The following is a 27689-nucleotide window of genomic DNA, read 5'->3' as shown; positions in this document are numbered from 1 at the left end:
AGATGACGATTTGTTAATGCCACAGAAGCCTTGCCAGAAATGTCCATCATCCACGTTAAAATTTATCCCACCAGCTGCCACCACGAAGAGCAGCAGCACATCCTCTCACAACCTACACCTCTTCTTTACGTATCAGACATGAGGCGTCCTTACAGTTAAAATTCACAACGCTGACCTTATCAAAAAGCCATTTCAGAAAGGCTCAGGTATGAGCTCTTTCTGTGCTTTCTAGATACGTTACTTAGGCAAGCAAAGGGCCGTGTCTGTATTAAACAAAGGATTTGTGGATTTGTTGCCAGCTGGGGAACGATTTGGAGTACTGCTGGTTCCTTTGAGGTCACATGCAGGGCTGCAGCTAGTTTCCCCGACTCGCAGACCTTATACTTTGATATAAAAATACAGAAATTTTTGTTTAAGCGAAACAGTTAAATACTTCCTCATCACCATCTTAGTCACTCACAGAAAAATCATGGCAGCAGTCAATTTTTCCTCCCCTTTACTAGTGAGGTGCTCACCTGAATGACTGTACTTCCAGAGGCTCCTTCCGACTCTGCCCTCGCAGCCTGTGGACATCCTTGGCAGCAGCTCTCATCATTTTATCGGCCTTGAGCTCACACTTGTGTTCTGTTTTTTCCACCTAAACAAACAATGGAAGAGAGATGTTTGTGTTTCAAGGAGGAATCATTTTATCCCAACTGATCTCCAAATACCTGCGGTATTTCAGCTGCAGGTCTGAGGGGCTTGGAAACTGTTGACTCTGGAATCACGAGCCACAGAAGCTAAACTGAAGGCTTGTCAGCTAACCACTGTAACGGAGAGAGCTTTTTGTAAGGTCTTCTTCCAGCTCTTTGGAAGTGCTAACCACGACACACCACACACTATGGGAGGCTGCACTTCACAAAACAGCTGGCATTGGTTGACTTCTCATGTTTGCACCTGTGCTAAGGCAGGAAATCTCTGTGCTGGTAAATGCACGGGTTCAGGATTAACAGAACTCTGCAGGAAGTTAAAAAGGGGTCAAGCTCCAGCAAAAGTGATAATGCTTACAAAGCTGAAAGACAACTTTCATACAATAAAATTGTTTAATGAACTGTTTGTTGACATTCTTGGTAATCAGTCCTGTCTCCTTTCGATTCCTGCCCTGCAGTCCACCCTTCAAAAGCAGGAAGACGCATACTACGAAGCTCCTAAAACCAGAAATTCTGCTATTGGCTGACTAATATTATCACTTCATATGCATAAGGATCCTACTCTAAAGCCAAGTGTCATCCATGCACAAGTTTTATGCAGCCATTATTTCTCTTAGAAGAAGTAAGAGACGTAACTGCTACCTTCCAACTCTCGTATCTGTGGGAAGGCAGGCACAGACTCTGCAGTCTGTAAATACCACACCTGAGAATGGACAGACACCCAAGGACTGCCACTTCCAGTGCCAATCCCTTGCCTGATAGAGCCATAAGTGGAAGACACAAGTGACTGTAGTGCTAAGGCTTCACTTCCTGACTGTCCAAAGTACCCTGTTTCTCAAATTACATTTCTCAAACACCTCAAATGTAATCCAAAGGCAGGGTATTACTCACTCGTTTTTCCACTAGCCTCAGCAGCAGTCGAAATCTCTCATCATCCTTCACCCACTGCGGCAACTCTTTTTCACCCTGACTTTGAGCTTGTTCTAGCTGTTCCTTCAGTTCTCTCAGCACCGAGATCTCCTGAACCAGCCGATCATGCCATGTTTTTGAAGCTTGCAGGTCCAGCTCCAGGTCTAGCGAAGTGCGGATTAGGCGCTCCGTACCGAAGGACTTGATTGAAGGCTAGAAAAGAAGGGGTGTATGAACACAGAGATGAGAACTATCCTGACCACTCCCCCACGAAGAGCCAAATACATCGTGAGACCCATTCTTCCAGAACTTCTCTTAGCACAAAGCATCTCTATTGATCCTGCTTTCCAATCCATTTCAAGACAGAAAGTACAAACTCAAGCAAGTCTTACAGATAAGCCTTTTGATTTTGGTGTTTCCACTAAATTCCTTCTTGTTTGCACACGTTGCTCCTAAGTTTAATGTCACATCTTCAGATGCATCCATAATGCAGCAGAAAAACCTGTTCGTTTTTTTCCAGTAACATATTATGTTGCCTTCTGCTAGTTTCAAACATAGCCATCTCCTCAGGAGCTCAGCGTGAGTATCCCGGGGGAATTTCTGTGATTGCCATCACAACAGGCACAGGCGTACAACTGTGTGCCACAGAATCACTACAACAGGCTCACCTGAGCATCTGAGACATCAATCTCCTCACCCTTTGCCCCAGCTCTTCACATTTATTGTAAGTACTTAAGAATCTTGCAACAATAAGCACAGCAAAACTATCTGTGCTACTTTGGCTCTGACAAAATGGAAAATACCATCTTCCTAAATTGATTGTTCTAAATGAGTTCCAACTTAAGCATTCCTGTCATATTCTGATTTATCAAAGAAAATTAGCCTTCAGAGACTTCTCACACACAAAGAAAAGTGAATGAAAGCACGTGGCAACAGATTTATATTTGCAAATTCTTCCTTGAAAACATTTTCTGTTTTTTTGCAAGTGTCTATTCTAGAGAAAAAAAAAAAAAAGCGGTGATGTTTTTACCCGTTTCACTCTGACACTTCGTCTTTCCATTGCGTTTCGAACGAAGGGGGGCTTTTTGGATAGTGTTGAACTGTCACTATCACTGCGATTCAGCTGAAAATTAAAGTGAAAACCACATATTTTTCATTAAACAAATACATGCAGTGCGTACACACATTATTAGCAAAATCAGAGGGTTCTGTAAGTGATTATAAGCAGCGATGTAATCAGAACTATGAAGTTTTGTGAAAGGCTCCAGAAGACAGCTGCCACCCCAATCTGAGTGCACAACACACAACCCATTTGGCATGGCCAGATCCTCCCACAAGCTTTGAACTCTGTCCCTTTTTGGGGATAGACTGCACGGAGAGAGAGACAGTAGGTTAGGGTATAACACGGGACTCTACCTGGGCAAAACAGCCTAGGAAAATAAGCTCAAAGCAATAAAAGAAAAAAATTTACTCTTTTCTAGCATCTGTAGAACATGGGAATATTCTATTAGAGATTTCTCTTTTCTCCAGTCACCTGTATTTTAAGCTACTGGTGCAAGAGGTAGGTTACCTGTAAGCTATCCCCCTGGGTTTTTCAACTTTGTTGAGTTGTCATGTTACACACATGTTACACACCGTCTGCCTTCTTTTGTGATTGTCTCTAGACCCTTAAAAAGAGCTCAACTCAAGTAGGGTTTAATTCCGTTCTCATATTCCTTCTCAAAGCTGGGGGCAGGGGAAAGAAGTGTGTGGGATCTGCATGTGCTGGGACACAGGACCTCTATCACCCAAGCACAGGCCACTGCCGCAAATTAAATAAGGTTTGTTTCTATGGAAGCACCTGCTTCTGAATCAGAGAAAACCTGCACCTCAAATTTGTCTCAGCTGTATTAAGAGCGTGCCCACTTAGGACAGGTCATGCGTGATAAAAGGCAGCGCTTGCTTCTTTGCCGATTCAATTTAAAAAGAGGAGTTATTTATAGTTTAGGCTGACCCTCAATCCAGGAAATAATTGGGAACAAACATTTCAAAGCAGTGGAAGTGACATCCTGACCCAGCACGCGGCCTGTTCAGTTACCTTCAGATAAAGCACACTGGAGACTTTCAAGCTTCCATGTTTTTTTTGGTGACATCATCAGGTACTTACCTTTCCATTTCTATCGAGCTTTCATGTTCACCTCACCTAAAGTCAGGTGGACACAGCTAACTCAGTTCAAGTTAGCACAGAACAGCCTCAAAGCAGCAGGAAAGGGTTTGACGTGCAGCTTATTCATCACTGTCTTACAGCAGCCCTTCCAGGTTAGTTTGCTGCATGTACCACGAACATACGTGCACATACGCATTTTATAAATTTTTTGCTTAATACTATTAGTTCCAAGGAAAGATACTGTCTAGGAGGGAGCGATTTTTGAAGTCAAAGGGGGAGAGAAGAAAGCAGTGTCAGATCTCTGTGAAAAATTCAGACGAAGTGAACACTGATATCATGCATTCATTAATGAAAAACAGCCTTTATAACCTCAGGATTGTGTTCTCCTTACCCGACACACATATTGGCTTTGTGGTCCTGGTGAAAATGTTTTTGAGCGGATGATAGTGCTACCTCTGACAAACTGCGTTTGGGGTGGATTTGTTGCTCTCTTGTCTTTTGGACGAACTACAGTAGAAGACTGTGCAAGGCTCTCTGTGTTTGTCTCTTTATCCACCTGAAAGACAGATCCTGCAGTGTAAATGCCAGCTCGCCATCTTACCGATGACACATACCCAGGGCTGTCTGACAGCCATCTGTGATACGTCTCCGCTTTCACTCCCAGAGGCATCACATTCAAAACCAGATACTCTTAAGCCCTTTTCATGCAGGGCGTCCTGACACTTCACTCTTTGAACTCAGTAGCTGCTACATTAGCTGTATCACTCCCTAAGGGCTCCGCATCTATTGATCGCTGTACAACACAATTGATTCCAACAAGCTTTGCCTGTTGATCCAGTGCATCAATGTGACCTGGCAATCTCACACAGAACAGAGGTATGATTTTAAAGACCTTTCCCTTACTTGTTGTGCATCTGCAGCAAAGATCCAAATCCAGCACAGAGAACACGTGTACAGCACACGTTTGTTCGACTGCAACTACATTCAGAATTAAACAAGGTCAAAGCCACTGTAATGAGCAGCAAAAAGGAGGCATGAAACGATGCTATATTAACTCTGGGATCAAGTGGTCCTGTAGAGTTATTAACAAGCTTTCAGGTAGATAAACATTTAATCATCAATGACGAACTTTCAACTAACTAACTGCTGTAGCCTTGCTCAGCTCCACAGCAACCCAATCAGCCGAGCAATGGGAAGCTTAACTCATCTTTCTGTTCAAAAGGCCCTTGACTTTACCTTCACTGCTATTTCCATGTGCAGCTGGGAATTCAGACTTTCTTCTGCTTCCCATAGCGATTTTCCGGCACAGAATTCCTCCTCCTCCTCTGCTTCAGTTTCACTGATCTCATCCTGTTCTTCCTGATCAGGAACCTCTTCGTCTTGCCTGTTAAGAACAGCTTTGTTATCGAACTGGCCTATTGTGCCCAATACTCTGGTGTTGCAGCAGGAGTTACCTCCTGAAATGCATCCCCAAGGCAGCCAGCTGTACCTGGCAGGTCCTGTAGCCACTGAGATGACACAAACACAGGCTTTTAAGGGAATAATTGGAACTGGAGCGAAGCTGCACCAGAAGGCAACCATTACAGCCAAAAACTTCATACTGATCTTTCTTCAAAAGAAGCAAGCCGAGGGTTCAGCCATGTGGTCTGAGCTTAAGGTGAGCTCTCAGGATGCCATTAATCTTACTTTAAAAAGTGATGCTGGACAAAATCGAAGCATTGTTTTAACATCCTTTTCAGCTCCTTCGAACTCACAGCTGGCTTCTCCATCAAACCCATTGGTCAGGCTTGCTTTTTATTTCAAATGTTGGGCTTCGTTAATAAAATCTGAACTGGAACCATGTAAACAACAGCCAAAAATTAATATTCAAGCAAAGCCTTGCACCTTACAGTGGAGCTTTCATGGATGTCCATAGAACATTGTAAAAATAGCAAAATTAACATAGTGCTATTAACTATTTTTAACGTTTATCATCTTTGTTCTCGCTTCCCAAGCATAACTGCCAGAACAGAACAAACAGGATTTCTCAGCAAAACAGAGACAGAAGCAGCGTCCCACAGCTCTGTATCATCTGCTTTTTTCTCTGCGCATGAATCCCCAAATGCTCTGATCATCCCACAACACTCCAACGGTGGGATGCTACCTACCAACTCTCTCCACCAGTTAAAGTGCTTCTACTTTCCTCCAGTTTCTTCTCCACAGCTTCCAGTTCAACGGCTGTCTGCTCTAAGAGTGCTGAGACAGAGTCCTGAGGAGACGAAAAGGCTCCTTGTGAAGATAAGACTCTCACAAACGGCAAAGTACCCAGACTTTCTGGTCCTGACAGCCCCAGCCAGCTCTCGTCTGGTGGCAGGAGAGAGTGGTAGTCTCTACACCCGCGTTGTTCGAGCAGCCCATGGCACATACAGCGCTCAGTCAAGCCTGTGTGAGTGCACCTGGCCCACCTCCCCCAGTTACATTAGCATATGCACGTGTACAGGTACAGGCTGAGCATACTGCATGCCATGCACGTGCAAAGGTAAGTCCGTATCTTGACTCATTCAGCAAGTTCATCGCAGCGAGGTGAACTGTCTAGTGGGAAGAAAGGCAAGAGCTCACACATCACTTACACCAGACCACATACCACATCCCCCGGCTTCGCGAGGAACAGATTTCAGTAAGTATTTAGCCCAGGACAAGGGCATATCTGCAACTGACGTGTTAATTATTTTGCCACACTTAATGACATTTTCAAGGTCTAAATATAACGACACCAGCCTTCACTTCTTGTCTATCGTAACAGTTCTTCAGCCACATAAACCCTCTCATTACTGCTGTTTAGAAGAGATTTGTTTGATTTCAGCAGTTGTTCTTACTGTTTTTTCAGTGCAGGGTACTTCAGAGTGGATGTTTCCTTGTTTACTTTTCCTGGTTTTCTTCTGCAGATACTTATAACTAAGGAGGTTATACCAACGAGTTGATTTCTCTCCGGATCTACATATTTCAGCAAGGCTAATTTGTGCTCCACCCTATTGAGAGCAAAACCACAGTTTTAGTGTGATACTAGAATGAACCACTACCACATCAGTAACAAGAAATGAGAGCAAAAAACCAGGACTGCTTGACTTCAGCAATTTTGACAAAAAGAAAAATTGCCCTGTTTATCCCCATTTCAACAGCACTAGTAATGCTTTATGCTTAATTATTTTTAACATTGTCTAGGGTTTCCGATCCAAGTAGCAAGTGCTTCACTACAGCTCCCGTGTACAAGAATCCAGAAATATGAACAGTGCTACTGCAGGCAGGATAAATTACAACCAGAGCTTCAAAGGAAAGAGAGAAAGGAACAGGAGATGAAGACTCCCTTTCAAGAAGTCTGCAAGGCTGACAAAAATCACTGCCTCAGACTGAGATGCTTTAGTTTTGTCTATTCCATTCCTCTTCCTTGTCATTTTTTACTGCCTTATATTTAGTACACAACCTGACATATTCAAAACCAAAGTAAAACTGATTTGCAATTTATTTAATCCATGTCTGAGTGGACTCCGTTGCACCAGCGCAGTGGGGCAGGCTGCATGCTGAGCACGCCTCCTGGAGTTAGCGTGCTCCCACCTGGAGCTCAGGTACTCTATGACCATACACTCTGCCAAAAGAGGAAAAACCCCATTTGGAAAACCGATGTTTTCCTGAACCAAAGTGTGCTTTGCAAAGCAAGTGAAGGAAGAAATGCAGAAGCACCATAAAACATGTACCCTCCAGCCACGGGAGATGCTGCAGAACACGTGAAGGACTTTTCTGTAACTTAATGTTGCTCATATCCCAGCTCAACGCACCCTACTCGTGTTCTGGAGAGCAATACTCCGGAAATACTTCTGTTACAATCAACTTGCTCAGGTAATACTGAACAACAAAAAAAGCTCTTCTAACAACACAGAGCGGCTGGCCATGGCAATATTAGCACTCAAAAAATGATACTTATATGGCTTTTAATAGTGTAGATTAATAGCAGTTTTTTAAAAAATCCTTTAGAGATCTTTAATATTCTACTGTGGCTTCCAAATTCCTGTAAGAGGTCCATTCTCAATTACATTACAACATGCGTTTCCAAAAGGAAGAAAAATAGGTAGAGTTTCACGTGAAATCGTGAGACGAGGGAAATCTATAGTCTGACAAAGTTACCAGTAGTTCTGGTTCTATTTATCTAATAGATTTTTTTTTTTCCTGATCACAATCATTACTGCGAAGAACACTGTGTGGGAGAGATCATATAGCTACGGATTATCAAGAAAACTGTCACAGAAATTGCCACATTTCAAAGTTTAAAATTGTGTCTAATTCAAAAGAAGAAACAAACACAAAGATATTAAAATAGAGATTAATACTAACCAAACATTCTTCAAGGTGAGACTTATCTACAGTGCAAACATCGACTCTTAAAGTCTTCTGGCGTAAAGCCGGGTAAGAGATAGAAACCCAAAATACTTCATTGTACACAAGATTGTCTGAAGCTTCCACTGGCCTCGTGCGGAACAAGCAGCTTGTGCTTTCTGAACAGGGCAGGACAGCCACGCGAATATTCCTATTGAAGAAAAGCATCGCAATCAGTACTGCCGTGCAGGTTTGCAACTCCCTCTATTGCAACAGCTCCATAAGTCTGTAAGTGAAATTCATCCTAAGCACTGTGGACGTGAGCGTCCTATCCTATTCTTTGGAATATCAGTCAACTGAGAAAAAAGGAACACCTCATCACAACATCAGAGACATGAGGTGGCATGAGTTGCCGTAGACTTCATCCTTCTGAATCTTGTAATCGAACACCATGGGATTATGTTTATCGTCGTTGTTTACGTCTGTGCAACTTGTCACGCTGCTAACAGACCCTTTGTAGGCAGAAACGGCTACGCAAAAATGAATCAAACTTTTGTCAGGTTATCCAGCACGCAGCTGAATTTAAAAAGCTTATGCCTAGGATGGGTCTGGTAGAAGCCGTATGTTTCCCCACACATGCATCTGTGCAGGTGTCCGAGGGTGAGTTCTGTAGCAGAACAAACGCCCCTTCCTCTACTCGACGCAGTTGCTCCAGGCAGTGCCACAGTTAAGAACCTTGCTGGCTAGTGCTAATTCCAGACAAGTCTTTTCCTACCAAATACAGACCTTTGAGGAAAAAACTGCATCTTATTTCAGTTTGTGGGCTTACAAGTTCATAAATGTTGCTATGCATAACGAAGTGCAGAAGTATTTCAGAAAGCGTGAAAAAACAGAAGCCAACATCTGTTTAATTCCTACTGGAACCTCATACAAATACTTCAAGCTCGTTTATTTCACCCACTTACACTTTTTGATCTTGTTGTAACAGCAGTGCTGGAACATTACTCAGCTGGATGACCAGTATCGCAAATTGTTTATTTTTGTCATCATATCTGAATTGGAAAGACACAAAAAAGCACTGTTATTAGAGAAGTCTGCCTTGGACTCCATGAATGAGCATTCTACTTGTTTCATTAACACAAACAAACAACATCAAAAATTTACAAACAAGACAAAACTCTCAGGGGACCGTGGCTTCCCTATAGTTTAAAACAAAACCAGTTTCATATTACCTGAAGTTTTGCTACTAGAACATCCAGAATTCAGAACAGTCCAGAACATCCAGAACTTAGAAATTCAGACACAATGGCCTACAGATTTGACCTGACACACATCGCTTTTCCTGGGGTCTAGTTAAATTGCTGTATTGTAAAGAAAACCTTTTGAAAGACATATAATAACTGTAATATAAAAAAGTTACAAGTAAAAATACCTGTAGTACAACAGCAAAGATGTTATGGGTAACCACCGTTTTACCGTTGATGGCCATGACAAGAGAGTTTTGCACTACTATTTCTCCTCAAATCATAAATAATCTTCCACTAAGTCATTTAAGGAAGATGCCTCCGTCCCTTACCCACTACTTGTGGGATTCAGGCATGGCCGATGATTGTGATTGTCATTCGCTCCCAGCAGTTTTGCCCCCACAAGCTGCACGCTGATGGAGAATGCAAGCCAGCAAAAGGCGTTCTCTCTCCAGCCCAGCACCATCAGCGCTCCCATTGCTGGTTTGCACCCTCATACCCCACTGCCACCAGTCGATTTCCACTGACATGGGAGAGGATAACTGGGCCAAGAACCTCCTAAGTCGAGTGTAATTCTCAATTACACTACAAAGAGGGCATCAGTTAGCTAAAATAATAGGACAGAATAAAAAGAATAAGAAAACAGAAAGCACTATCTTTTAAATCCCATATATCATTCTTTCCATTTGAAGGAAAATCCAATAAAAATGTGTAGCGCTTACCTCATCGCAATTTGCACTTTAGCTGTCCCAACTGCTTCTGTATCATCACTGTCAAACACCATCATTTCTGACACACATGGTCTGAAAGAAATCAAAGACAATTAAGGACCTGATTTCCCTCTTATTGAAGTGCTAGCATTTAGGTGATACAAGAGCTTTTCCCTTCCATTCAGGGGTTGGGTATATGGACTTTGTAAAATTAGCAGCTAAAAGAAAGCCCATTTAAGAAGTAAGTGCAATCATCCTTAGAGGTATGTATTACAGTGCTTATCAGCAGAAAGTCATATGCCTTTCCCCTTCACTGCCAAAAAAGCCACACAAAAGACTGTGCAAAAATAAGGCAGTGGGGGATTTTTAAAGGGTTCCCTTGACTGGATTTTAGTAAAGACAGCTGACTGCCCAGCCACAGAAATAAGACTTAACAACTACAATCCTGTTCCGCATCATGACAGCAAAAATTCTGAAGTTTGATTAGATTTAAGTCATTCCTTTGTTTCTTTAAGAAATCAAACTTCCCTAAGCACATTAAAAGTGACAGAGTACACTGACTGGTCTTCCTTGAAAGAGCTACCTGCATCATTTTCCACCTCTTCCCAAGTTTTATGCACTGAAAGTCCCCCAAACTACAGTCATTGTCTAATTGACTCGGAGGCTATGCTGTAGCACATTAAAACAGGATTAGCATTCTTCTAAGTATTTTCCATATTACTTAGCACTCTCTTGTATTTCATTACATTTCAGCTCCAGAGGACAAATGTATTGCTCATTCTACCCTCACCATTTATTATAGGCATCAAAATGATACTGTAGTCATTATGAAGGTTGGTAAGTCAACAACCCAGAGAACTCTAAGTAACATCAGATGTGTGAGTGTGCATGGGATGCCTTCTGTAATTGTCACCAACTATCCCTCCTCCCCTCTCCATAGCTCCCCATCCCCTTGAGGGGGACACAGGGGCCATAAGACACCCAACTGTCTGACTGCCTGGCCTGGACCCATGAGGTCGACCTTACAGAAACATTGCACATTCTTGTCAAAGTGAATTGTGCTGTAAATGTAAAAGATTACTCATTTATCTAGAGAATTAATGAAGATAATGAACATGGGGAATATGAGATGAACAATTTTTCACCTCTACAGTCATGTCTTGCAACAAATGACCCCATAATTCATCTCAAAGCCAATAAAAACAGTAGGAAAACCCACATTAGATGCAGCCAAGCCAGGTATCAATAAGGTCAATACCTTCCAGTGAACTTTTGTGAAACCACCCCAGACAGGTTTAGCAAGCAGTAAGGGAGGTCCAGAAACCCAGCAAGAGCCGCGATGCCCAGCTCCGGCTGTAAACTATGCACCAAGGGAAGAAGTGCTGCGGAAATCACATTCTGCATCCAAGCACTCGGGAGCTGCATGGCAGCGTGTACACATCCACGAGGCAGTTCAAGGTGTTTCTGCTGCCTGCCTTAAACATCCCAAAGTCCTCTCAGGCTGACTGAGGGCTGTCATTGACACAAGAACTGACTGGCAGGCGTGGAACTTTACACCTGCCAGATGGCTCCGCCACCGCGGTCAAGGCAGCAGTCACAGCTTACCAGCACCTTCACAAACAGACCAGCTGTTCAAACACTGCTCCGTGAGCTTGCTTTCAGCTACTTCTATTATGGGAAGCGTGGGTCACTTTGATAATCAAACTCAGCCTGCTCACAGTTTTTGCAGAAGTACTAAGAAATCTGAGATTGAGAACTTTAGCCACCAAATTACAAAAAAAGATCAGAACCAGCATTATTCCAGCTGACTCTTGTGTGCAAAGCTGTCATTGGCTTCTTCCTAGAGAGAGATCTGATGTCTACCTTTGCACAGACGCCTCATATACCCCGCTATCTCCAGCAACAGATTCATCGGACACTGCAGCTGACACACACGCCACCTTCAGTGCCGTCCCTCCAGCTGTATTTATACCTATCAGAGAAGCACAGAGGAAAATCAAAAACAAGTGTTAATGAAAGTGAACCGTCTGGATCAGGAGCAGCATTTTTTCTTATCCTCCCCCTGAATTGCATTTTTTCCCCACCCAAGTATTGTTAAGCAACGGCACGTTTCTGAAGACAGAGAGGACACAGGTAGGCGGGCTGCGCTCAACAGCCACTGTGAAGTCAGTGCTTCAGGAACGTGCCCAGCTGCCCTGGAGAACAAAAAGCCCCTGGACAACCAGAGGAACAGCCTACGTGGTGGAGGTGAGAGCAGTGCTTCATTGCACTCAATGCCCATCTAATACTTGGGTGCTGCCATCGCGTACCCACAGGCTGAGGTTACACACCAATCGTGCTGAGGGTGTTACAACTGGCTACCGCCGGCACCTCCATGGGTGCCCGTCCTCGCAGGCAATGTGAGGAGAGGCTTTCAAAGCACTGGAAAGGCAGGGAGGTATACCCTTGACAAGATGGGCAACATGCAGAAGAAGCAGAACTTCTGAATTCTAGTGAAGTTATAAATATGAACCAACAAAACAGCTCCTACTGCAAGTCACCCTTAAGCAGGCAGTAGGCCTTCTGGTCCCAGCTACCCAAAGAGCAGCAGCTAGGGCAACACTAATGACCAAGCTCTGGCCAAGTATGGATTATGCTTAGGGGTATATACTACCTGGAGAGCTTAGACCAAGTTTAGCTTCAAGGAAGGGGAACAGCAAAAACCCACCACCTGCCTACCCCTAAACCCAAAAGGTTGGTGTACACAGGAGAGAAGATAGGTCCAGACAGACCAGGTTAGCAAGAGAAATTATAGCATTTGAAGTAGCAGCCACACGCAGAAATGCAGGGAAAAGGAGATAGGGGAGAGAAACCAAGGAAGCTGAAGCAAGGAGTTTTGCACAGAGGTGTTATCTCACTTAGATTTCTTGTGCTACAAAACACAGGAAGATACGGCCTGGAAACTTCTGCAAATTCTGCACCTTTTCCCTTGAGCCATGGCACTTACATCTGCAGAGATATGCTTCAGCCAAGAGTCTGGAGAACTCTGTCTGCCAAGGTGGCTAACGAGGGCTGGGACGGACCCAGCTCTTGGCTCTCCCTGCCTTTGGGGCGCCTGTTCCGAGGGCGAGGAGGTGCCGCGCTGACAGACTGCGAGCAGAAGTGCAGCAACGCACTCCTCTCCAAGGGGCTTCCATCCTACACAAATCGTCCCTCTTTCCTGTAGCCTTAGGAAAGCACGTGCCCCCATACCAATATATGGTTTCCATTCCATATTTTCTTTATTACAAAGCAAGTTTGGTTAGGTTTTTTTTGTTTAGTTTGTTTTTTGTTTTTGTTTTTTTCCCAGTCTCACAAAGCCACTTAAAGAATTAAAAGCAGCTTTGAAAAAAAATGATGCAAAAAGCATGAAGTGTGCAAGCTCAACATAGGGTTACGGAATAATATAAGGACTTGTTCTACAACCAACAGTAGAGGGTGCTACAGGTAACACCAATATATTGCATGCACCTGTGCAATTTGGGCCCATTTACCCATGTGCTTTTTCACACCACCACTGTATGGTATTTTTTATCTTGGTATTCCCATGGAACTGTAGGGCAGAAATAAATGTCCAGACCTTATGCCCATAGGCCAAACCACATGAATAAAAGTTAGCATCTGTAACACAATGGGTCAGTCATTAGCTGAAACAAATGGATCCATTTAATACGGGCATTCAGAGTTTAATCCCTCCTCCCTCCTGGCGTGTGCGAGGGCCCGGCCCCTGCTGCACTCCGCTTACCCTGGGCTATGCTGGAGATATGCGGGCAGGGCCAAAGCTATGGCTCTTCCTTCCTTAGAGCTGCTTTGTACTCCTCATCCCATGGTTTTAATAGGAAAATAGTTTCCTCCCCATTGGCTGGCTTTCTAGCGCAGCTTGGTTGAGTTTTTACACACTGCTCCCAATGAACCCTCTGCATGAGGCTCTCTCACCAGGAAGGACACCGCAGGCAAGACTCCAGCACAGTCAACCTCTTTTTCTCCTTCAATTGCCAATGCCACTTAGTTATTTCAACCCCAAAAGTCTTCATTCTTGACCACTTCACCCAAGTACCTTGTGGCCAAAGGGGGGGCGAACACAGAGGGTGCACAAAACCCAGCAATGAAGTGGGTATTCGTTTGTACAGCAGAATGCTAAAGTGTAAATCTGAACAAAGACAAACGGGTTCCCTGAAATGGACTCATCACGCAGCCATCCTTTTCCTTACTTTTTTTTGCAAATGACTTGGAAGCTCAGCCCTGCAAGTCACACACACACACACACACCAAACCTGTAACTTTTTCATGTGGCTAATCAACACAAAATTTGGATTTTCTGTTTTAAGTCTCTAAAGAGGTATCGCACTAAAAAAAGTTTATGGAAGAGTTCAGAAATGACTCAACTCTTTTCTATATTTCCAAGCAGGCAGATAGCACTTCCTGTGTTTTTTCACATTTTTTTCCTACTCATATAAAGAATTTAAAGTTTGTTCTTCACTTCCTGCCATTTCCCCTTCCATAGGCTCTCCTGGACACACCACAACAAGGCCTTGGAGGGCCACACCAGGCACCGTCCTCACATCCGCGCCATTTCCTCAGAGAATGCCAGACTCTGCCACGTTCCAGGTTTTGCTATTAGTTTCACCTGCATCGCTCAGGTGTCACTCAGGTGAGAGAGGAAACCTTAGTTTAGCTTCAAAGGTAGCAGTGGTTCTGCTCTAGGAGAACCAAAAAGCAAATCCCTCCGATATATACTATTCAGCTCTACTTACAGGACCACGTGAGCACGCTTTGCCCATGAGGCCAAGTACCGACCACCCCAGATCCAGCCACTGCATTTCGGGTGTTACACTGAACCCCCCTTCAAAATGCCTGAGGAGTAAAATCTCATCTCGTTATTGCCCTGAAATAAACTACTTATGGTGATTATTTTGTCTGCTGACTGGCTAACAGCAATAATCACTTAATCTGCTTAACACCTGAGCTTTCACTTTAACAGCCCTGACAAATCTTGAAGAGCTAAAAAGGTTAAAACTAATCAGCACCCAGTTCTAATAAGAATAATTACTGTTTCCTACTCAAAGGCATAATACCTTTTTGCTTGTAGAAAAACGGTAGCTCAAAGGGGAAGAGCTACATGCATGTCTTTTGTTGTATTTTAAACAGTACGAGCCTTCCCAAAGCAGAAGGCAAGGATAACGTGGTGCTAGCTCCCTTTATTCACACATATAGGCTGGTCTGTGAAAAACCGAAACAAACTGCACTGCTGGGTCACAGGACTAGAGCTTGCAAGTTTATATTGCCTTTAAAGCTCCTCTTGTAAAGCAGTTACAAATCCAGTCATTTCACTCATCTCCACTGGATTTAACCCAACGACAGTTGCAAGGGCTTCAGACAGGCCCCAGCACGAGTGCCCTGACTGCTGCCTGCTGCTTCCCATCCTCTTCAGCCCAGCCGTCATTCTAAAAGGGGACGAGCCCTTCCCACCCACCAATAAGCCATATGCATCTATGAGAACATCCACTATCTCTAAATGCCTTATTTTATCACGCTCGCAATCTAAACACGTTTTTGTTGCTAAGAGACCATCCCCCTCAAAGCAGCAGAAACTCAAGCACAGCCTTGACATGTCTGCTCAGCTGAAGTTAATAAATTCATTGCCACTGATTTACTGGGAACCAGAGCAAGACATTATGTATGCTGAGGTGGCAGGGAAGGATTTTTATTATCATTTGTTAACTATTAACTAAGTGCCTTTCCCAGTCTTCTTCAAAAGCTTGGCCAAAAAGTTTGTGTCAATATGGCATTACATGCCTCCCAGTTTCAGACCCAAAACACTAGAGGACATTCTGAATAGTTAAGTACATTCCACCACAACCATTTATATTTGCACATTAAATCCCTCTAATTTGTGTACACATGCATATAAGCACACTAAAAACACCCCTAGATACAGACTCATCAGATCAGCAGTATTTTTGGTGTACAAATTAAAATACCAACCCTTTCTCCCAAGCAAGGCAGAACACACAGTTGAATACAGTTTTCAACACGAAGATATCGAGATGACTGACAGCTTTTGAAATACTTGCTTCTTAATGCTTTATAAACTACATTAAAAATAAATGCATGCATGTGCATGCAAACAGTTTGTTACCATACCTTGACCTAGATGTTTATCTCCTGCTCTAGGCTCTTCCAGTCTACCGTTGCCACTCCCAGTGTTCAGGGTGAGTTCTGAGAGATTTGTACTTATCTCTGCATCATCAAAATCCATATGGCTTGAAAAGGCATCACCAGTTAGGAGTGGGTCTATCACCAGTGGAGAGCAAGGTGGAGACGGAGAAGAGAGAGATGACCTTGGAGATAGCGATGTCATGGATTTTGGAGTACCAGACAATGATCTCAGAGCCTGTATGCGACTGGGGGTGTCTGCTTTGTGAGTTTTCGCTACTTCATTTTCGTGAATAGTGGTGATACAGCCTGACGGTCTAAATCCAGTGGCTCCTTCTAAGAGCAAGTCAAGCTTGTTTTGATAGTCTGAGTCCAACTGCTCCAACTGCTCCAGGTGCTCGTAGTAGAGATCAGTGAAACTGGCTGAGGTGGAAGAGTCCTGGCTGGAGGTGGCAAGAGATCCTCTGCTAGATGCAAGAGAGCCAGGGCTGCTGCTCGAGGAGAGGGAAAGCATGCTGGTGGAGAGACTGAAGGAAACAAGTCAGAAAACCATTATGCTGTATCTTCTGATTTCTCAGGGAAACGCTGCAATGTCACCAAATCTCTAAGCCCACGTGGTACGTTTTATTTTGTTAGCTCAGGCCACACGCATTAGTCCCCACAACAATCCAGAACCACAGTCTACCCAGTGGAAAAGTTGGGTCACTTTTCAATTAAAAACAAATACAGTTCATACACATTTTTCTACTCACCATATCAACCTCGTAAGAGTCCTTGTTTAGCCAAAGCAACTCTAATTAATAGTTTCAAACCAATTTAAAATTAGTGACAACATCCTCCTCCCCCATCCGTCTGGAAAAAAAAAATCTCTATAGTTCCTGTTAATCTCCAAAGCAGGCCACAAAAACCAAGGCCCACGCAAGAAGACAAAGTTATTGCAACCAACTGTCTGTCTGCATGGCAATTTTCTTCCATTTGCCTCAATCTTGGACCCCCAGCCAAAAGGCAGATCACAGCTGCCTGGAGCTGGCCCTCAGAGATCACAACAGCCAGCAGTTACCAGAAAACTGGCAGGATTTACCTACGTGAGAGACTGCTACACGGAATACAGGGCCAGGAGAGCAAGGGGAAGAGCTGGGGCTGGGCTGTGAAATCAGTTCACACAAATTATTTATCCCTAGAGATCTAGTTTCAGAACATAACTGGCAGCAAAATTAATTTTAAGCAGGTGCTGAATAGACGTCTGTCCAGATGAGAAAGCCCAGACACCACAGCACACTGTTTCCTGCTCAGAAGACCCAACAAATCTTCCCGTACTGACTACAACAGACACCATCCCTAGAAATTCCATTTAAACCAACACTCCTGCTCCAGATATTAAATACCTTGCTCATTACTGGCTGTTTAAAGACCCTTAACCCTCTCTTCAGATACGGATTAGCTATTGAAAAATTTCTGCATATGTATAAGTGGCTTAAGTTGCCCCAGTGAAGAACAGTGAGGATGCTAATAAGCCTAATAATCCCTTATTTATTATTTATGGGGTAAAAGCTAGAAGCTACATTCATATAATTATGCCCATGACCTTATGCAAAAAAGGCAAGTATGCAGAATTTAGTACAATTTTGGCACAAAATGTCTTCTGCATTTGTATGACAGATGTGCACTGTACCACGTTTGTTCAAAAAACCTTTTGAGTGAAACATAACTGAACCATGATACATGTTTTTGCATTTTGGCAGTATATATAGATCTGGTGAGGACTAATAAATTTACAGCTTTTCAGCATATTTCACACCATCAAAAGGGAGGGGGAGTTTTAATTAACCTTTTCGCTATCAACAAACTGGGCTCAACTTCATTTTGTGCATACCTTTGCATGCCAGACATTTCGCATTATGGGGTTAATAACAAATGCTTATTATTATGGAGGAGCATGCCAAGAACACTGGGCACATAGTTAGGAAGAAATTAGTTTCACATGCTTCTTGGTCACCTCAAAAGATCCCTAATCAGCTAGATGAAATGAAAATATGATGCATTTCCACTGCATAAGAGCATCACAGATAGCTATTCTCCATAGTGGCTTATTTACATGTCAGACTTGCACTATGATTTCTTTCCAGTCTTTTCGGTGTCATCTTCACAAAATGAAACAGAATCCAAGTGGAGCAGAAGCTACAAACAGAGTAAATTCAATACACACTAATAGGAAAACCCTCAACCAAACAAAAACCCCACCAGACTCTCTTCCTAATCAGAAAAGATAAAAACATAATTTTAGCTAATGATGATTTGGCCTTACTGCCTGCAGTCATGCATTTGTCTGGAAACAGTAATCCCGTGCCCTTCCAAAACTACAGCCTGAACAACCAGACCACATTACGACTGCAGAAACATTTCTATATGCCATATGAACCACAACAGATTCAGGGAAATCTCAATACATTGTCTACACCGCAAGCCACAACACAGTTCGAATTAATTTAGAGAAATACTATCATGGCACTCATACAGTAACGTGTAGTTGCATTACTAAGATTCACTTTACTTGCTGTGTGAGCGTTAAGCTGACTTTAACATACTTTATTAATATGATACTGCAGTAATTCAAACATTAGTAGAATATAAATCTCAGCTATCCTTAGTCCAAAATAGATGGGATTGCAGAAACTCTTTCTGTTGTCAGAGGCACCACCACAAGGTTATTTATCCCATTCTGAAGGACCTATCTAAACTGAGTGGGACGCATAATCCTCGAGGCTTCTCTTTCCACTGACTACACAGGGGTCTTAGGGCACGACTACAACCGAAAGGCCTTTTACACCTCTCAGCTGGGAGATGAAATTGTTAGCAGAGAAAGGCAGTTACACCATGTGCAGTTAAAGCACCTACCACTTCTGTAAAAGGTTACATACCTCTTCAGCTGAGTGTGCAACATGGCAACTAATCGCGTTGTTTCTTCCAGTTCTCGGACCAGCTGATTCCTTTTGCTATTCAACTTTAATCTAAGGGAAGACAGAAGAAAAGATCAGGCCTCAAAAAAACAAGTCCAGCAGATTTTACTCACTGTACACTATTGCGTTCTTATACTTCCTGTGCTAATAGAGGTGTAAATGCTTTCATTTGCTTTCAGTAAGGCCCATGGATGACTAAGGTTTACATGATTTAGTTATTAACCATCTCATTATGGCTTTACATGAATTACGGACTTCAGCAACATCTCAGTTTCATTTCACACCTGAACTGGTTTGAGACAAACATGTCCACTTGGGCGCTCATTCTCTAACTTAACAGGCCTCCAGACGAGAAATCCTTCTCCAGAAACATGCTATTTCTTTGGCACACTAGAACAGGGCCATAATCCTAAAAATCACAAACTAAAGTGTTCCTCTTATGGCAAGACGGGAAACATTTGTCGAAACACAGGTATTTCAGGCTGGTAGAAGTCCTGCAGCTGAAGCATCTGAGATGCCTACATTTTTCCCAGCGTGACAAAACCATGAAGAGACTATGTAGAAAATTGGTGTAGCCTGGACACTGAGCACGTAGAAGAAATTAAAATACAGAGCCACAGAGAGAGTGAATGCAACACGCCTATTCCATATGTATTCAAGAGACTGCAGCTAAAACAACATTGCCATAGCCATCCACATTAATACACCCAGATTGTAAAGCACTTGTAGGCAATGCCTAATGCAGTATCCATCCTCACTGTACATTCCCATGAGATCTTCCCCTGCAACACAAGTGAAATTAGGGAGGATAGCTGGCATTTTTTTCAGCTAGTTCAGATTCAGAGGATATTCCATGCAACTCCCACAGCCCTGTCAAATACCAGTTCCTACAGGAATCACATACAAGGATGCTCAGAACACCAAATTTTAAAGATTTACAATTCCATCTGTTGACATTTACTAAGCTCCAGACTGCACAGCAACTGTAGAAGCTGCTGCAGGGAGCTGGCTGCATACAGAAACATTATAGTACACTCACATCATACCAGGCTATTTTGAGCATTTCTTACATTCTCATGGAGGATCCATCTGTAGGACCAACCACCTTTCCCCATCTGGGGAGTAAGACTGGCAGGCAGTTTCTGTTGGGAGAGGATTTCAGAAACCTCAAAAGTAGAAACGGTCTCCTTGGAAACACTGCTCTCAGCGTTCACCTGGGGGATGTCACTGCTCACTCCCCGTTACCTCTTGTCCAACGAGGCAAGCTCGGTCCTATGCCTGTAACCTACCTCTCAGTTAGAGCTTTGCTCTGAGTGTCTCTAGCAGCCTGAAGGTCTTCCTCTAGGCGCCTTCTCTCCGTCTCCAGTCTCTCCACCTCTCCTCGAGTCCATTTTCTGGGGCTAATAAATCGCATTTCTTTTAAGAGCTCCTCCTTCTCATTAATTAATATTAGACGATCCCGCTCAGAGTCCAGCACGCCAGGCCAGGCCTCGCTGTCAAGCTTAGCCAGTTGTATTTTCAGGTTTGCTATTCTGCAGCAAAAAGAAAGCAGTTATTCAGTGAGGAGTGTCTGAGCTACTGCTCCACAGACACAGGAAGGTGAACCACGACCAACCACACCTTCCACTGCCCTGAAGAAGGCTCTCAGCTCAGGGACAACCACCCTCACCCTCATGCCCTCCTTACCAGGGCGCTGACAAGTGATGGCACTGCTGGAAGGTTGACGTGCAGAATGGGATTTTAACTCAGGTTTGCTCCCACTGGCAAACTAAGTCTCTAGCTAACCCACAGTGTCCACCAGTCCGGGAATAGTGTAACAGGAATTCTGGATCTCAAAAAAAGCCGTCAGATATATTAGAGGGTGCTTCATATGCCTTACAGCTAATGACCTCACAGTGGAGAGTGTCATGCAGTAAATATCTGATCTTTCATCAGTTTTATGGAAAAGAACTGTATACTCTCCATATACGATTCAGATAGGCTGATAAGATCGGTGGTTACTCAAAATTTTGGAAACTCATTTTGATTAACAATGAGGAAGTTAATCACACGCATTCTGCTACTGGAAGAACCCAACTATTGACTCAACACTAAGCATTTGGGACACATTAAAGCGCGAGGCTACTTCTGGTGCAATGTGCACCTGAGGATGTGGTGAGTCGAAGAGGCAATACGATCCTACCTAAACCCAAAGCCACTTATTTGCATAAAATTTAAAGTCTATTTTCATTAGAGGTATCATTACAGATTTCCATTTAAAGCCCGTGTCGCTAATCCTTCAGCACCATACCACATCATCTCAGACAGGACGATGATTACTAAAAGTAACAGCAACCCAGAGCTAGAATTTAGCAAGAGCTTTGATTGACAGCAGAGGACAGCACAGCTCGTGCCAGGTAAGGAGGTTGCTCACTCCAACTATCTGCTCATTCCCTATTTCCCAAGTATCTGAACTGCTCATCAGTTCGCTCCACAAACGATCAACTTTGCAATGCAACATACAGAGGGAAGCAAAAAAACCAGCAGCGGGCGAGGATACGGAACCGAGGGCAATAATGTCAGTCTCCCCAAAGGAAGCTGTCTCCTTTGGACTCACCGACCTACAACTCCTCGTGACCTGAAGAGGTGATCACAGTAGCTTGGTGAGAAGCAATAGTACAGCTAAAGCTGAATTAGAGTTATTGAGGACCTGCATTTCTGGAACTTGCACAACCAAAAATGACTGAGTGGGGAGCAGGGAATGGGGAGGGCAGAGTGGGCTGGGGTGGAGAAATTACAAAAGCTTAGAGGGCAAAGAAGGAGAAAAAGTATCTTGCAATATAAGGCAAGATATTTGCAAAAATAATTACCTGACTGAAGACCAGAGAGCCAAGGCATACATGCCCCTTCACGTGATTAACTCAGATTAATCTCTCACTCAGGTTTAGTAAATGCATAAGAAATGGAAGTGAAATGCTGTACACGTAAAATGAAAGTCCAATATTCATCTCCCCTTGAAAAGGGCTTTGTAATCCGGTGACAGAATTACTGAACTTAAATTGGGCACAACAAATAGTTGTGGGTACTGATCTGCATTCATCTCTCTCTAGAATTTGGTTTATGCTAGAGAAGCGCACAGGACGCGTGCACCTCCTCCAGCAAACCAGCACACATGCAGGCACAGAGCAAAACTGAATGCCGACTAGCAAAACCAGAGTGTGGAGTAAGTAATAAGATGCAGATCTGGGCAGCAGCAGCTACACCACTGCTGAATGGCCTCGAAGAATAAAGCTTTGTCTCCCAAGCTGCGGAGGCCAAGGGGAACTCGATCCCCGAGAGAGCCTGTGAAGGATTAGGCTCACACAGACTGACCTGCCTCCTCCATCACAGGAGAGAGACCAGAGATCACCTTTCTGAAGAGAAGCCTCACTTTCTGTAAACCCATTTCCCACAGCAGGTTGCTTACTCTAATTAAAGTTCCATAATTGATAGATATGCAGCTCAACTATTTTTAGGTCTTCTTAGGAGCTTGTTTTTGAGTGCCTGATTAAGTGAAACACTGTGCTCCAATGAAGAATTAACAGTGGCATTAATTCATAATCCAAGAATTCCTCTGTGCATTTTGAAGGGATATGAGTTTAAGAGGATTGGTTGGCACTAATCTGATCACTTCTGGCATACATTTCCATGGATGTGGCTTTTCCACTGGAATTTGTTCTCTATGCATTTCCGAGTCTAACAGCTTTATTACACTAACCTCAAGTTTTACCCTGTGTAAATCATCATTCTTTTTCCCCTTCTCAGTTAAAAGGAGGTTCATGTATTCTATTTTTCCAATAAAACAGCATCGTTACAAAAGAAACGCTTTGCAGACTGTCTGGCATTTGGCTGAAAACTCCAGCCTTTCAGCATTGAGTGACCGAGTCTGAACTATATCCCAGCCGAGCCACGCTAGGTTTGCATGGCAAAAAACCAGCAATACCGGGCTCGGGTCACACAGTCTTTCTGAATGGCCACCAGCTCGCAAGGCTTAGCGAAATACAGAACAGGAAGTTCAAGTTTTATTTAACTGTTTTCTCATCACCTAGAAAAGATAGTTGGATGATTTATTCATTGTCATATCAAGCCTCTTTTTTTATTTTTAATGAGGAAAGCTGGTACTTATCTGTGATATAGGCATAACGTGCAAAATTTTTAGTCTCTTTGGAGATCGTTCAGACCACGTGCACATTAAGATGTGCACCCACAACCACTAATTAACAACTCTTTATCAGATCAGCCTCTGTTCTTCAGAAAAAAAAAAAAAATCAAACTCGGAGCTGTGGTCAAAAAAATGACCAGTCAAATACCCACTATTGTTGCAATGCTGCTGACACGGAAAAATTCCATCTTAGGAGATTGTAAAATATACTTTTAAACGCCCAGAGTTACCACCAGTCACACAAAACCCAAGCGGAAGTTTAACTGTTGGAGGAACTAAGTGCACAGAGTGCAAGGGCTACACAACTGAGTTACTACAATGTGTCTGAAATCGTACAACATAATTTAGTGGCATCCCTGATGACATTTACGCTGCAGTAGCTATCTCCTTGTTAAGATGTAGCACTGACATCTCTTTTGTCAGGATACCCATTATCGGTTTCCAAACCAATTAAGCTAAAGGTCTGTCACTGTGGTTGCCCTTTGTTCTTTTTTGCAGGTTTAACATTATCTGCTTTAGGGCTCTCTCATCTCGCTGCGTCGTGAAAGAAAAGGACTTTTCTTCTGGCATGGTGAAGTTCAGCAGGATATTCACCTACATCTGGGGCTTTAGTCTGGTCCACAACAATACTATAAACAGCGTCTGCTACAGTCCACTTTCAAAATCATCAGCCCTTAATAAATCTAGTAGTTCTAACCTAAACAATATGGGATCATCTTGATTGCAAGGGCTTAATTTTTACCTTTCCAGATAGTGCAGAGCTCGTAAGACAGATGTATTTCCACCATTGGCTCCCTTCCTAATACGTGCGTGGGCAAAACACTTGCTCTTCTGTTGTGCTTTTGGAACATTTTAATATTGTGCTGTGAGGACAGGAAACACTTCTAACATCACAAGGAGGAATTTTCACAGGAGCAGAAGGTTCCTTGTGAGTCACTATATCCATAGTACTGTTCCAGCTTAAAACCACTTAAGGTATTTGCTTCTGCAGCTCCTGCTGAAGACTATGCCAAAACCACAGTGCTCTGTTAGCTGGAGATCTTTTCATTTTAGCATCAATTGTTCATGCCCATTCAGACCCACCTTTCCTCACAGAATGCTTTGAGTTGGAAGGGACCTTACAGATCATCTTGTTCCAACCCCCTGCCCTGGGCAGGGACATCTCCCACCAGCCCAGGTTGCTCAGAGCCTCATCCAGCCTGGCCTTGAACCCCTCCAGGGATGGGGCAGCCACGGCTTCTCTGGGCAACCTGGGCCAGAGGCTCACCACCCTCAGAGTGAAAAACGTCTCCCTGATACCTAATCTGTATCTAGCCTCTTCCAGTTTAAAGCCATTACCCCTTGTCCTGTCACTATGCGACTTTTTACAAAGTCCCTCTCCAGCTTTCTTGTAGGCCCCCTTCAGATACTGGAAGGTGTCCCCGGAGCCTTCTCTTCTCCAGGTTGAACCACCCCAGCTCTTTCAGCCCGCCTTTATAGGAGAGGTGCTGATCATTTTTGTGGCCTCCTCTGGACCCACTCCAACAGGTCCATGTCCTTCTTATGTTGGGAGCCAGTCCAGAGACTGGAGAAAAATCCTTCTCTTCACATATATTGCAAGCACAGATTGTAACATGCATCTGAAGTTTGCTTTTCTGGAATTGCAAAGTCCCTTTAGAGAAGTTAAAATTGAAATCACCACCACTGACGGTTACATTGCTGAATGAGGACTAGTCCAGCCAAAGTCTAAATATTGCTTGTTGGTTTTTTGTTTAACTAGAGTATTTATCCATAAAAATACAGTTACTTTCTAACCGGTTGTGTTAGCTATTATCTATTAAAAAGTAAAACCCAGAAAAATGTTGCCTAAATTAGCCTGCTAAGTAGATATGATATTTTTAAATCTATTCTTCGTTCATCTCAGATCAGAGGGCAAGGGTGAACACTTACATTCTTACAGATAAGCAGACGAGCTCTGAAATTGTAGTCATTGACCATATTTTGATAAGGTAGGTGTTAACGCAACGTATGTTTCTCCTTATCTGACTTAAAGCCATGCACTCATTTCATTTCGGATCAGGTAAGGAGATGCCTTGCGGTACAGACTCCTTATTAGGAATGGGGAAGCATTGGCAACAGGCAGCAAAACCACTTATGTCCCCACAGGTGTGGCCAGACTGAATTCTTCACGTATTAGTCACTCCTTAGTAATTTCTAGGATGGTTATTTATTTCTTGAATGATAACGTTGGCCCAGAAAGGCTATTGCCTCACTGGCTCAAAAATTACCACGTTTGTTTAGCAGTAATGCTGGGTTTCGATCCGAGTGGCACTTTTGCTAGCAAAATGTATCTTCAGAAAAAGCTGTGTAACAGCCAAAAGGTACAACAGCCCAAAGAATTACCTTCTCTTTGCTTCTTCATACTGGAGGCGTAATCTCACTTTCTCAGCCAACTGGTTATTGCTGCTGGTAATGAACTGAGACACAAAACATAAAATCAGCAACTTAATAATCACTCCTCTTTTCATATTCCTTATTGAAATTGATGATGTTACAAGTTACACTTGCTCTTGTCAAACTCCTTTACTAGTTAAAACCTATCACAGATTCGGAAAATATTGCCTTTGATTAAATTTTTCATGATTGCTTCAAATACTTAAAAACCCTGTTTGCAATCTTTAAGTGCCGCACTGCATTTTGTTTTGGATGACAGCTTGCTTTGGTTGTAAAGTCTTAAAGACAAGGGATATCCCATCCTGCCCAAACCTGCAGATCTTTAGTCACACGTGTGGCCCTTACTGAAGGTGGCTGCAAACATTGAAGTAAAGGTTCACAGGAGGGCCTTCTGTGATGTCCTGTGAGACACGCCATGTACCCACAGCGCTGACCGAGCCCTTGCTGAGGCTGGCACCAACCTGACAGTTATGATCCTGTTGCATGAGTGGGACTGAAGGTTTATGAGTACTACACATTTGATGGCATCAAAATATCTGCACACATGCTATCATTCTCACTCGTAACACACTAAAAGCCAAACGCACTCTTAAGGGAAGAGTCCTCATTAGGGCTTAGCCCATACGTAGCTGCTGAATGTTTCTCGTCTAGCAGCACATCACTGCTATAGAGAGCTAAGGGAGTATTTGTATCACAAGAAGTTAAACCTACAGGCAAAATAAAACTTCCTTCCCTTTTATTCCCACATGGGTTGTTCTATTAGAGACAGTGCAGGGAAACAGCAGGTTGCCTTTAGAGATCCATTAACATGGCACACAAAAATGAAGGTGACACTGAATTTTAAACCAGGAGAAGGTACCACTTCGTAGATGTGCCCATGCCTGGAAACTCCTATGAAGGCAGTACTACACGGAGTTCAGAGGAATGTCTCCACATGCACTTGGTTTCTCCCGCGTTACTCACATTTCCCGAAACATCCGTCTGGGAGCTGACATCCAGGTACTGCCGGGGTAACAGAGGGCTGGAGCTTTCCACGGACATGCTGCTGGCCCACAAGTCTGACTGGGATCCTCTGTCGTTCACAAAGCTGTCTTTTAACCTGGCTAAGCTCTAAAATCATAAAAAGTCATGAGGTGAGCTCACTTCTGCTCAAAGTACCTCAGCATCTACATAGCTTTAGCCTAAACTACATGATTAAGATCTGACCACGTTTACTGTGCGCACTCAGACTCCGCAAACACGAGGTGAGGCACGGCTGGGTTGCAGCCCAGGGGCATTAGCACACCATCTTGCCCAGACAGACAGGCTCTCTGCTGGAGATGGCAGACCAAGGGGGCCACAGCGTTCTCATGGTTTCTCCTGATCTGCTCCTTGACAGCACTACAGTCACACTGGCTCATTCTTGACCAATAAAGCCTGACACAAACGCGCAAGCAAGTGCTTACTACTGTCTGTTGCTATATTTTATATTACTTATTTCCAGGATCTGGAGAACAAAAAGGCTGCAGTCCAACCACGATACAGAATTAACATGTGTTAACAAATATCTCAATTACACATCTGAAATACAAAATACTTAAATTACTTCTCCGAAATTCAATCTGATAGCAATGGTGACACAAATCATCCTGTTCCAATACCTGAATGAGGTCTTGTTTTTCCTTCTCCCCTGATGTGATGGCCTTCTTGAGAGCTTTCATTTCACTTAAAATGGCTTGTGCCTCATCAAGTTTGTAGCCACCTTGAGTATCAGACATTTTCATGTCAATTCTGCATGGAAATTAAAAAAAAAAAACACAGTAAGCTAACACTTTATAAAGTCCAGTTAATTTAATCATCCTAGGTGCATGCATCTTGACATTAATTTTTAAGAAAACACACACTCCAAAGTATAATAAAG

At 43.3% G+C, this 27689-nt stretch overlaps 1 protein-coding gene across 3 annotated transcripts in view; it reads right to left on the bottom strand.

The window, feature by feature from the left end:
• Positions 1–27689, bottom strand: part of WWC1 (WW and C2 domain containing 1) — a 71817-nt gene that overhangs the window by 420 nt on the left and 43708 nt on the right. For 2 of the 3 annotated variants that reach the window (XM_054217512.1, XM_054217511.1), the window contains 17 exons: positions 27430–27559; positions 26753–26899; positions 25739–25812; positions 20466–20708; positions 19138–19227; positions 16208–16746; positions 11909–12017; positions 10058–10138; positions 9057–9143; positions 8110–8302; positions 6600–6752; positions 5892–5992; positions 4981–5128; positions 4136–4300; positions 2629–2721; positions 1581–1811; positions 516–637 (listed from right to left, as the gene is read on the bottom strand). In XM_054217512.1, coding sequence (XP_054073487.1) covers positions 516–637; positions 1581–1811; positions 2629–2721; positions 4136–4300; positions 4981–5128; positions 5892–5992; positions 6600–6752; positions 8110–8302; positions 9057–9143; positions 10058–10138; positions 11909–12017; positions 16208–16746; positions 19138–19227; positions 20466–20708; positions 25739–25812; positions 26753–26899; positions 27430–27559 — 2706 coding nt within the window. Of the gene's footprint in view, positions 1–515; positions 638–1568; positions 1812–2628; positions 2722–4135; positions 4301–4980; positions 5129–5891; positions 5993–6599; positions 6753–8109; positions 8303–9056; positions 9144–10057; positions 10139–11908; positions 12018–16207; positions 16747–19137; positions 19228–20465; positions 20709–25738; positions 25813–26752; positions 26900–27429; positions 27560–27689 lie in introns of all 3 variants that reach the window. The other variant, XR_008468869.1, reaches the window with a different exon arrangement.

This window comes from Rissa tridactyla, chromosome 11 (assembly GCF_028500815.1).
Source record: "Rissa tridactyla isolate bRisTri1 chromosome 11, bRisTri1.patW.cur.20221130, whole genome shotgun sequence".
Lineage (NCBI taxonomy): Eukaryota > Metazoa > Chordata > Aves > Charadriiformes > Laridae > Rissa > Rissa tridactyla.
The sequence above is the reverse complement of the archived record's forward strand: the minus strand, read 5'-3'. Positions and strand labels throughout refer to the sequence as shown.